This window comes from Erinaceus europaeus, chromosome 19 (genome assembly GCF_950295315.1).
Source record: "Erinaceus europaeus chromosome 19, mEriEur2.1, whole genome shotgun sequence".
Taxonomy (NCBI): Eukaryota; Metazoa; Chordata; class Mammalia; order Eulipotyphla; family Erinaceidae; genus Erinaceus; species Erinaceus europaeus.
In genome coordinates this window covers 45,097,442-45,110,175 of record NC_080180.1, presented here as the reverse complement: position 1 = coordinate 45,110,175, position 12,734 = coordinate 45,097,442, and the positions used below count along the sequence as shown (strand labels likewise).

General features: G+C 38.0%; 1 protein-coding gene across 3 annotated transcripts in view; it reads left to right on the top strand.

Annotated features, from left to right (window-relative positions):
- TMEM144 (transmembrane protein 144) overlaps nt 1-12,402 on the top strand; it is a 40,598-nt gene extending 28,196 nt beyond the window's left edge. For 2 of the 3 annotated variants that reach the window (XM_060178897.1, XM_060178898.1), the window contains exons 9-12: nt 2,478-2,597; nt 4,302-4,399; nt 6,673-6,726; nt 10,097-12,402. In XM_060178897.1, coding sequence (XP_060034880.1) covers nt 2,478-2,597; nt 4,302-4,399; nt 6,673-6,726; nt 10,097-10,180 — 356 coding nt within the window. In that variant the 3' untranslated portion in view covers nt 10,181-12,402. The remainder of the gene's footprint in view (nt 1-2,477; nt 2,598-4,301; nt 4,400-6,672; nt 6,727-10,096) is intronic. The other variant, XM_060178899.1, reaches the window with a different exon arrangement.
- The last annotated feature ends 332 nt before the right edge of the window (nt 12,403-12,734 follow it).

Genomic DNA, 12,734 nt, shown 5'->3' with positions numbered 1-12,734 from the left:
TAGACTTTGAATAGATACCACAGTTTCTTTCTTCCTTTCTAGTCAGCCCCATCAACAGTATTCAAAACCTTTACGAAGTTCTTTTTTCAAGTTATATAAAATACTTTTTCTGTTGTTACTCTTTTCACTTTAAAGGATAAAAACTTATAGGTGGTGGCGCAATGACTGGCCTAAGGATCCTGGTTTGAGCCCCCGGCTCCCCACCTACAGGGGAGTCGCTTCACAGGTGGTGGAGCAGGTCTGCAGGTGTCTTTCTCTCCCCTTCTCTGTCTTCCCCATCTCTCTCCATTTCTCTCTATCTTATCCAACAACAACTGCATCAATAACCACAACAAGGTTATAAACAACAAGGGCAACAAAAGGGAAGACAAATAAATAAAATTAGAATGAGAAATGAGTCTAAAGGTTTTGTACCACACTTCCTAGAAATGAGCCATTAAGTTAACTCTATGGTTTCTTGTAGCCACAAGGAAATTAGCTCAGCCCTACCATTCAGTGAACACAAGCTAAAAGTAACTGATTATTCATGAGTACTGATAATTCATGAGTATTCTCTTGGTACAAATACAAAGAACCCAACATATCCTCAACAGTTTCTTCACATAAAAATAACAATTAGTTCGTAGATATCACAACTCAAATATAGTCTTATTGAACTATATACTTTATTTCAGCTTATTAAAAAAACCCAGCAAGAAATAATTTTTAAAAAATTGGATAGAACAGAGATAAATTGAGAGGGGAGGGGGAGATTCTAGGGAGAGTGAAAGATAGACACCTGCAGCCCTGTTTCACTGCTTCTGAAGCTTACCCCCTGTAGGTGCAGAGTGGGAGCTTGAACCCCTATCCTTGCGCTTAGTACTACATGTGCTTAACTGGGTTCACCACTACCCAGCCCCAGGGTTAATTTTTTCTTTTTTCCTTAACAAATGTGTGTACATAGTGCATACCTGTACAAGGCCATGCTCCATTTATATTATATTAACCCAATTAGCTTTTATACCAACCTTTCTAGTTAAATACTTTTTTTTTTTTTTTTTTGCTTCCAGTGTTATTGCTGAGGCTTGGTGCCTGCACCACAAATCCACTGCTCCTGGAGGTCATTTTTCCCCATTTTGTTGCCCTTGTTGTTGGTACTGTTATTGTTGTTGTTGATGATGTTGCTGTTGTATAGGACAGAGAGAAATCGAGAGAGTAGGGGAGACAAAAACGGGGAGATACAGACACCTGCAGACCTGATTCACTGCTTGTGAAGCAATTCCCCTGCAGGCGGAGTGCCAGGGGCTCGAACTGGGATTCTTGGGTGGGTCATTGCACTTGGCACCATGTGCGTTTAACCCACTGGCGCTACCGCCCGACCCCCAGTAAATACCATTTTTAATCCCTCTTATATAATTGAGAAAATTAAGACACAGAAAATATATTCATTGCCTCAATTCTTAAGTTGGAAAGCCACACCCAGGTGGTCTGTGACTTCAAGAGCTGTACTGTCCCGCCTTTTGTGGTAGCTGTGTGGGATTTTAGATTTTTAAAAAACAAAACAAACTCTTTGACCTTGAAGCTTTCCTTCCTAAGCATGGCTACCTGTTGCTTGTCACAATTTTAGATGAAACACTGGGCCCAGTGTGATTTCCCCAGCCAAGACGCTAGGGCACACTTGATTCAAAGTGTCATCTGCCAACAGTGACATTAATGTTGCTGGGACAGTGGATCCAGCACCATGTGTAATTAGCTTTTCTGTATAATTAAGTTTATAGTAAACAACTGAATAAAACTCTCTGCAATAATTTCCTGAATATCCCTTTGTACAGCTGTCATCTACAACAGAGATACTTATCTTTGGATTAATTGACTGAAAAGGCTATAGGATTAACAACACCCTCAAATATTTCTGCAGCGCCTCCACCTGTAGGCTCCTTGGAACTACAATTGCTAAAGTCATCAGTAATTCCACTTGAATATCTCTTCCTAAAAAAAGGAGTTAAGGGGGTCGGGCGGTGGTGCACCAGGTTAAACGCAGGTAGTACGAAGCACAAGGACCCGTGCAGGGATTCCAGTTTGAGCCCCTGGGCTCCCCACCTGCGAGGGCAGGGTGTCACTCCACAAGTGGTGAAGCAGGTCAGCAGGTGTCTATCTTTCTCTCTCCTTCTGTTATCTCCCCTTCCCTCTCAATTTCTCTGTCGTATCCAATTAAATGGAGGCCAAAAAATGAGTTAATGTTCCTTGTTTCATTTTTTAACTTTCTAAGGTGGTCTTAAAAAACAACAACAAGCAATTTAGATTTGATCACAGAGACTCATTTATTAAATGTTTCTATGTTTTATATGGTAATGTTTTATATAAAGAAAATATAGAAATCTAGGGTGATAAAATATAATAGTGTTCTTGATTTTGGTGAGTTTGCTTTATTTTTAGAAACCTAATTATATTAGCGATGACTAAAATGATATGCTGGAGAGTTTTATCTGTATTTTCAGATATAGACTATGTTTTTGCACACTTCAGTGGCATCTTTCTTACCAGCACCGTCTACTTTCTGGCTTACTGTGTAGTCATGAAAAATAATCCTAAACTATATCCTGAAGCAGTCTTACCAGGTGAGAGTATCTACTACATAAATTGTTCCTAATAACTAAAAGTATTGTCCTTGATTCGTTTAGCTTAATCATCTTCTGGAAGCCAAGTTATTCTCTCTGTTCTCTCTCTCTCTCTCTCTCTCTCTATTTGTCTTTATTCCCTTAAATGCTTTGACCCAGGTCACTACCAAATGCTACTTAAAAACCTTGAAATTAGATATAGGAAGCCAATAATTATCACAAAAACTAAAGCTTGAAAAATAGTGACTGTAAGAACTTTCTCTGGGAGTCGGGCAGTAGCGCAGCGGGTTAAGCGCGCGTGACGCGAAGCCCAAGGACCAGAGTTAAGGATCCAGGTTCGAGCCCCCAGCTCCCCACCTGCAGGGGAGTCGCTTCATAGGCAGTGAAGTAGGTCTGCAGGTGTCTATCTTTCTCTTCCTCTCTGTCTTCCCCTCCTCTCTCCAGTTCTTTCTGTCGGATCTAACAACAACGACATCAATAACAACAATAATAACTATAAAAACAATTTTAAAAAGGGCAACAAAAGGGAAAATAAATATTAAAAAATAAAAGCAAAGAAATCTTTTAAAAAATAACTCTCTCTATGTTAAGATATCTGTATTGACTTTATTATCTCTTCTTCATTATCTAACAATTCTTATTAAAAATCAGGGTGCTGTAACTCCATTATTATTATTGTATTGGAATTTTAATTTGCTGGGTAAAAGTTCCTCCAAAAAGTTAAAACTATTTTAGAGTTTTAAAAATAATTAACATATTTTTAAACTATGTGTATTAAACATTAATGGCGAAATGTACTTTTTACTAGCATAATCTACCAAATATTTACTAGGTGTAATTAGTTATTTGGGTTTTTTGGCAAAAGGTGTATAATTCAGTACTTATGCATGGCAAATATTATCTGTCACTCATTTAGGAGTTTGCAGTAATTAAATTTGGAACTTAGATCAATAATAAAAATTTCATGAAAACAAAATGAAGCATAAATTTAAGCCAAGGTGTGCCCTCTTATAGAAAATGATAGAATATTTGCTGAATGCCTATCCAAAGTATCCTTAAAGTTTTATTAGGTGTTTTCATTCTTATTCTAGGATTTTTCTTTCCCTCATTAGCTATAGCATTGCTATAAGTTTCTCTTATTTTTATGTCAGGATTTAAAGAAAACAGTGTTTGAAGAACATATCCAGATACAGCATATTCCCTAGGCCCCTCCCCATTCTTGATCTTTACCTCAACTGTCTATTTAGTGCCAATAAAGTGAAAAGTGGTTGCTAAATATACCCACAGCAGTCAAGAGGAGAGAAATTATTTAATTTGCAAAATGATCAAAATGTTGTAGAACAGCTAGTATCCATAAGATAGCTTGTAGAACAGTATCCATAAGAATGCATTTACCATGTCAGGCAGTGGCACGTTAAGTGTGCACAAGGACCCAACTTCAAAGCCTCTTGTCCGTCACTTGCAGGGTGGGAAGCTTCACAAATGGTGAAGTAGTACTGCAGGTCTCTCTCTCTCTCTGTCTCTGTCTCTGTCTCCCTCTTTATCCCCTCCCCCGGCCAATTTCTCTGTCTCTATCAAAAACTAAATTAAATTCAATTTTAAAAGAAATGCATTTACATGTGGAGTTAACATTCCTGCTGTGTTTGAAGTGTTAATTTTGGGAGAAAGAATCGGTGTATCTAACGTATATTGTCTGTGTTTCAGGATTCCTGTCAGGAGTCCTTTGGGCAATAGCTACCTGCTGTTGTTTCATAGCTAATCAATCTCTGAGTGCTGTGGTTAGCTTTCCAATCATAACTGCGGTGAGTAGTTGAATTATTTCTAAATTTTGTGTTTCAAAAGTAAATCCAGTTTTTTTTCTTTTTCTTTTTCTTTCTGATGGTATCTCAGTGAATTACTAAAGAGCATCTCAGAGTGGTTATGCAAAAAAGATTTTCATGCTTGAGGCTCCAAACCACAGGATCAATCCCCAACATCATAAGCCAGAGTTCAGCAGTGCATTGGGGAAAAAAATAATGGGACTTATTTTTTAGTATGATTAGTATAATAGATTCACAGATAAGATGACACCCTTAAGTTTCCATGTCCTTTTTCACTTGGGGGACATTTCTAAAATATCACTTTAATAGATTTGTTAATCCTTACCTTTTAATTTACTTGTAGTTTTTGTTTGATCATCTTACCAGATGTCATTTAGTACAGTTTATCACTTGCTATTTATAATATACTACATAAGTTTATAAGGACTTTATAAGTATAAAAAATACTTCTCTTTATGTTATCACACATAAATCTCACAATGACCTTGTGAGACTGAAGTATGACTTCAGAGTCTTTTTCATGTGATACTTCAGTATTTTTAAGGAAAACTTAAAAAAAAATACAAAAGTGTAAGTGCTCTGTGATGCCAGTTATCATGACATGTATTACATGCTACTTATCTGGGTATAGCATACAGTTAGGTGACAGGAAGAAAAATATAAATGTTTCCATTGATGTCGATAGAACAGATATTGATAGCATTGTAAATGGAGGCAATAGCTTAAGAGAATTGTTTGAAGTCACACAATTACTAAGAAGCTAAGTTTTCTTAAGTACAGAGTTGACTGTATTCAATGCTACTTTCATGTGGAATCCAAACTAGGTTTTGGCTTCAACTTCGTTATGGTCCTATGGAGGACATATTCACAAAGGAACTGGTTAATTTAGGAACTAGGAGATAGTGCACCCAATCATGTGGAAAACTCTGGGTTCAAGTCCTAGCACCTAGGAAAGCTTTACAGATGGTGGCACGGTGCTCTGGTTTCTCTCACTCTCTGTCTCTCCCTTTTCATCCCTATCTGTTTCTTTCTCTCTGGTATGAAATTAAAATTTAAAAAAACTGGCTCTGGAGAATGGAATCATAAATGCATGAAACTGTAATACCAGACATATAAAAATATATACATATAGGGATTGTTTCAATTGGGTGTGTAATTGAAATATCTTAGATTGCTATCATTTTCTCACTTATGTCCCTTCCTTCTAAGCTTCAGAATCAACAAATATTCATTAACTTAATTTTTTTCAAGCTTCAGAATTACCCTCTTATTTTCATTTTATTCCTTTTCATCCTCTTTTTCCAATATTCCCTTTCAATCTTCATCTTCTGTTCACTAACATCTATTTTACTCACAGATTTTCTGTCTTCCCACAATACTGTGTTTTTAATTAATTAGTTTTATGTTATATATAATTACTGTGTAGTAGCATGAGTTTAAAATATTTTTAACTGTCTACTGCTTCCATTTGCACATTATTTTGTGAGGCCCAAAAGAAAATATTAAGAATAATTCTGATATGATATCATTTCATGAAAAAATGGTTTTATTTGTTCTTCACTTACTTTATTAGTCTCATTTCTAGTATGCTAAGTAACTACCTCAACATTTGCTAATAAGATACTATGAAAATAGAACATTAGTAGTCCAGGAGGTGGCGCAGTGATAAAGCTTTGGACTCTCAAGTATGAGGTCGCAAGTTCAATCCCCAGCAGCACATGTGCCAGAGTGATATCTGGTTCTTTCTCTCTTCTTTTATCTTTCTCACAAATAAAAAAAATCTTAAAAAAATAGAACATTAAAGAAAATATTATATGGCAGCACCTTAAAAGAATGAAAATGAAAACTATGGAGAAAAATGAACTATTCATTTTTAAATATATATATATATTATTGATTTTACTTAAGAGAGAGAGTAGTACAGAAAGAAAGACCAGAGTTCTGCTCAGCTCTGGCTTATTGTGGTGCTGGGGATTGAACCTGGGACTTCAAAGTCTCAGGCATGATCATGAGTCATTTTTATAACCATTCTGCTATCTCCCCAGCCCCAACTATTCATTTTTTGCTTACTGATGTTTGGTTTAATTCAATGTTAATTAAAATTGAGTTTACAGTTTTCCCTGACAATATCGTTATATCATTTTTATAATAGAAAGTTATTTAACATCTAAGATTTGCTTTCCATTTTACTATATTGACAGAATATAGTCATAGAAAAATATTCAGTCTAATTAAAGTTCTAATTTCCATTTAAGGGCCCAGGACTTGTAGCCGCTTTGTGGGGTGTCTTCATTTTTAAAGAAATACAGGTATGTACAAGAAAGGGTACATTTAGAAAGCAGGGATAGATCCAAGCAAGGCAAGTGCATTGTTTTCTGAAAATTTAACACAACTTTTAAACCCAGGGCAGAGAATACACAAATGGATTTTCTATTCTATATCCAATGTGAAAAATTTTGTCATTCCACATTAGTAGACAAAATACTTAAGATACGGTAATCACTAATTATTTCACCCCTGTGAGAATGTTATACATCAGAAACTACAGTAACAACAAATGCTGGAAAAATTGTGGGGACACAGGAACCCTACTGCAATGCTAGTGGGAATGTAAACTGGTCCAACCACTGTGGAGGGCAGTCTGGACAACTCTCACTTATAATGCTATCTTTAACATTTTAAGAGGACTAGCTGAGGGCTGGGTGGTAACACACATTTCCTCCCCCACTTGTGGGGGAGGGCTGTCTAGTGATATTGCTCAATGTAGCTGTCTCCTTCCTTTTGATGTTGATAACTGAGGTCCTCATTGACCTTTACTGACTCAAGTGATTGCACCAGTTGTCTCATTTATAAGGTATGGTTTGAATTCACGTAAGTGTCTTCGCTCTTTGAAGGAATATTTATTGAGTGCCTAGTGCTGGTTTCTAGTTAAACGTTACTGTCTTTTAACTGAGAAAGGCGTATTAGGGAGTCTTAAAAGTCTCAGTGCATGATCCGAGATAGAAATAAGATAAAGTGAGTTGTTATGGATCAGGCAGGGGTTTGTTGTGCTGTCTTTCACTGTAAAATGTATATTATAGTGATTTCACATAGTGTTCATGTGTATAGCAAATCAGACTGTTCAAATGGCCACAACCCAGCATACATAAGCCTCTCTAGTCATTAAAGACATTTAAAATTATTTATACTTAAAAAAAATTGCATTCAGTTAAAGAAAAAGGGGGAGTGGTAAAAATATTTTGATTATGCATTAACTGGCATTAATCTTATGAACTACTAATATCGAGGGGCTGGGTGATAGTGCAGCGGGTTAAGCGCACACGGCATGCAAAGACCAGCATAAAGATCCCACTTTGAGTTCCCAGCTCCCCACCCGCAGGGGGGGTTGCCTCACAAGCAGTGAAGCAGGTCTGCAGGTGTCTGTCTTTCTTTCCACCTCTCTGTCTTTCACTCCTCTCCCAACTTCTCTCTTATCCAGTAACAACAAGGGCAACAAAATGGGGGAAAATGGAGTGGTGGATTTGTAGTGCAGGCACTGAGGTACTTCTGCAGGTAAAACCAAAAAAACCTAGTAATATCATTTAATGTTAGACTAGCATAAAACCTCCATGTAATTTTAAGATTATACTTCTAAATTTAGACAGGTACTCACTGCTGTCTTTATGATGCTCAAATCTTGCTTTAGCAGCCTGGGTGCTATTTTTAAATGGAATGTATACAACTTGGAAATCATTCAAAGGGGAATGAGACATGAGAAAACTTGAAGTCTTTCAAATTGAAAAATGGTCAAAGGAGCCTTTTTTTTTTTTTGACCAGGCAAAAAAGTCACTTCAGGGATACACAAGAAAAGTATTTCTCAATTTTTGAGGGTTTACTTGTGGAAGAGAGACTAGAATTAATCTGTGTCCCTGCCCCCCAGAAGTAGAATGTGCAGGAAACAAAGCATTTCTACTCAATATGGAAAACTATTTCTTTGCTACTCTGAAGCCAGACTGGCTACACTGCAAAGTGGTTCTCAATGTTCCCATCTTTAAGGGGTGCGCCGCTATGTTCCATCGCTGGGGAGCCAGAGACGACCCGAACTGCCCCTGCGGCTACAGACAGACTATGACCCACATAGTCAACGACTGCCACCTCTCCAGATTCAAAGGAGGTCTCGAAACCCTACATCAGGCTCCACCTGACGCTGCTGACTGGCTACGGAAGAAGGGCAAACGCTAGAAGAAGAAGGAGGGCAGTGCAGCCATATGCAGATCAAACATCGTTTATCTAGTTCTTGCTTTGGAGCAATCTTCATCTCTCCCTCTTCACTTCATCTTTCCCCCAGAAAAATCAAACTAGGCCAGGAGATTTTTCAGCCTATCGGAGTACTAAATGATATTCCAGAAACCTCAGTGATGGCAGGTTCAACCCCCAACAATCATTGATTCCAGTGCTGACAGTGATCTCATTCTCTCTCTCTCTCTCATTTATTCACTCTCTCCCTGCCTCCTTTCATTCTCTCATAATCAGTAAACAAATAAGCAAACCTTAAAAGAAGAAGGAAAAGAGGAAGAAGGAGAAGGAGAATGGGAAGCGGAAAAAGGGAAGAGAAAGAAGGGGAGGGAGAAAGAGAAGAAGAGGCTGCGCTCAGTTAAGCACACATAATCCTAAGCACAAGGACCCCCACAAGGATCTGGATTCAAGCCCCTGTTCCCCACCTGCAGGGGGATACTTTCACAAGTGGCTAAGCAGGTCTGCAGGTTGTCTTTCTCTTTCCCTTTCTCTCTCCCCTTCCTCTCTCAATTTCTCTCTGTCCTGTCCAGTAAAACAGAAAAGATGGTCACCAGGAGGTGTGTTCATAATGCCAGCACCCAGCCCCAACAACAACAAAAAAATGTAGACACCAATTAGTATCCAGTCTAGCCCCTTGGAGTCTATTTACCATCTTCAAAAAGGTGTGAGTTTTAACAAATGCAGATTTGGTCTTTTTATCATATCCAGATGCCCAATCCTTCGGTGTCCTTCCATTGCTCAGAAAAATAAAAGCCCAAATATATTGTATGCTGTAAGGTTCCCATATACTTGGAACCTAAAGTTCTTTTGCTTTGTTGTAAACACTAGTCTATGTAATGTACCACTTGGCGCTGATAAGAAACTTGTACGTTCATCATCTTAACCCTGGCACAGGTCGCTGTATAGGATTTATAGTGGGAGCCCACATGTATTTACTGAAAGGATAAATCAGTCAGATCCGGTGGTAGTGCAGCGGGTTAAGCGTAGGTGGTGCAAAGCATAAGGACTGATGTAAGGATCCTGGTTCGAGCCCCCAGCTCCCCACCTGTTGGGGGAGTCACTTCACAAGCGGTGAAGCAGGTCTGCAGGTGTCTTTCTCTCCCTCCCCCTCTCTGTCTTCCCCTTCTCTCTCCTTTTCTCTCTGTCCTATCCAACAACAATGACATAAATAACAACAATAATAACTACAACAATAAAAAACAAGGGCAACAGAGGGAATAAATAAATATATTTTTTAAAAGATCTGGATGAGTATGTGAGAGGCTAGCAAAAGACAAAGGAGAAAAAAAAGAAAAAGCCTATGTGTAGTTCAACTAGATAGTAAGGTCCCTAGTGATCTTCAGAGTGTGATTTCTGTGTATTTCATTCACACTTTCATAATGAGAGTTATTCTTTATTATCCAGGGCCTACAAAACTACCTATTGATGATATTTGCATTTCTCATCATCTTGGCTGGCATATTATGCACCGTTTTCTCTAAACTCTAACAACGACAAGACCAGCAGATGGCAGCAGTGGTTAAGAGAGCACTTCTAGACACTGGAGAAATTGAGCTGTGTTCATTTCTAGACAGAAACTGGATCTCAGTGCTTCTTCTGAGTGGGTAAATAGCTTTCCTTTTCACATCTGAGAATGAACAAAAAGTGAGTCTGGGGGGTCGGGCGGTGGCGCAGCGGGTTAAGCGCACGTGGCGCAAAGCGCAGGGACCGGCGTAAGGATCCCGGTTCGAGCCCCCGGCTCCCCATCTGCAGGGGAGTCGCTTCACGGGCGGTGAAGCAGGTCTGCAGGTGTCTATCTTTCTCTCCCCCTCTCTCTGTGTCTTCCCCTCCTCTCTCCATTTCTCTCTGTCCTATCCAACAACAAAGCAACGTCAACAATAGCAATAATAAACCGCAACGAGGCTGCAACAACTAGGGCAACAAAAAGGGGGAAAAATGGCCTCCAGGAGGGGTGGATTCATGGTGCAGGCACCGAGCCCAGCAATCACCCTGGAGAAAAAAAAAAAAAAAAGTGAGTCTGTCTAGTATAAAAGCAGGTATTCTTCTAATTAGCTGTTTATAAAGGCAGGACTTAGGTCTTCATGGGATAACTACAATGCCTATATTCTTGTAGCCTTACATCTTCCGCCTTCACTATGGATTTGATGTGGTATAATTTTTATAACAATGTTGAGTTCATATGCAAAGAGCTTACAGTCCCCATTTCAGTCATATTTGCCTCATTTATGAAAAGAAGAAGAAAAATATGGGAAAGAGGTAGACGAGCAGAGAGACTTATAGTGGCATTTAAATTACAAAGTTGCCTGAATTTTTTGCTAGCAAAAGTAAATGTCAGAGGTAGTAACTGAATGTTTAAAAGGCCATCTCATTATTTTTAGCCCAAACTTACTTTTATTTCAAGTTAATATTGCCTAAAACAACACCTGCCACCCATCATAGCTCAACATGCTTTTGATTATCTCCAGATAAAATTCATTATCAGGGAACAAAAGTTTCCAACAGCTGAGAGTATATGGGGACCAGGTGGTGGCACACCTGGTTGAGCGCACATATTACAGTGCTCAAGGACCCAGGTTCGAGTCCCCAGGCCCCACCTGCAGGGGAAAAGCTTTGCAAGTGGTGAAGCAGGGCTGTAGGTGTCTGTCTCTTTCCCTATCTCCCTCTTCCTCTTGACTTCTGTCTGTCTCTATCCAATAAATAAAGATAATAAAAAAGAGAGTATATGAATAATACAAGCATACTCTCAGTTGTTGGAAATTTTTATTCCCTGATAATGAATTTTATCTGGAGATAATGAAAAGCATTTTGTACATACATATTATATACATGTATATAATATATATACAAAATCACATTTTCATAAATACATAAATATATACTATTCCAAATATGAGGGAAACTACAGTTGCTGAACTTAAGTTCTGCTTGACCAGAGTGAACATTTAAAGAAAAAAATACTTCTCTGATTTTGTATGTATTTTTTCTGAAATACATCTTTCTAAAATGCCTCCTTTAACTAGAGGTTTTCTTCCTGTTTTAACTGCTGGTTTCTTCTGAGCAAAAGAAAATAATAGACAATATTAGTTTGAATTAAAAAAAAACCTGCTAGTACACAACTTACATTCTCTGTGTGAGAGCAATTAAAAATGATACTAGGCACCTTTTTGATTGTTGAATTGCTAATATAAATATTTGATTGTAACCTCATGTAAAACTCATTTAATTTTAAACTGAAATGCCATTCTGATAACTAGATATACTGATATGATAAAAATTTTAATTAAAATGTTTTCAGTGTTTATATTTGATAGCATATAATCTCAGTTGAGATCCATCATTTCATGCAAGGTGCATAATGTGAAAAAAGCAGTTGCAGAAGAAAAATTAAAAGAAAATATTATTCCTCCTATATAGTTTCCAGTAGCAGATATGCCTACAGTATGAGTAAAAGTAGTGTGGAAATAAATATGTCTCTTCAAAATCATTGCCAAACAACAACATAGAGGATAGTGAGCAATTGCCAAATCTACTTTCTTTGTTCAACTTGGATACACACACACACACACACACACACACACCTATCTCTCTTAAGGATTTGAACTTTTATTTTTCCTTGTTTAGTCAAATGGTCAAATTCTTGTGTTTATTTTAACTTTTTTATTTTATTTTTTTGTTCCCCTCACCTTACCTAAAATTATATCTTATTCTTATCAAAGAGATCCTGCCCGCTGAATACAGATATGGTAGTGCATTTAAGAAGGGAGCTATCTCTGTGTCTGTTCAACAGTTTCCTAATGAAAATTGGAGCGCTCTGCCTGCCACTGAAGACTGGTCTGCAGTTCCCACTAGTAAGACCACTAAATCAGTGGGAACAACTACTCAGTTTTCTTAAGCTATCTCTGACTTTGAAAATGACAATAAAGTTGATGGAAAATAAGCAGTTTCTGAGGGGAAAAGAATGAACGCGGAGGGGTGGGGCTGGGCAGTAGCGCAGCAGGTTAAGCACAGGTGGCACAAAATGCAAGGACCAGCATAAGGATCC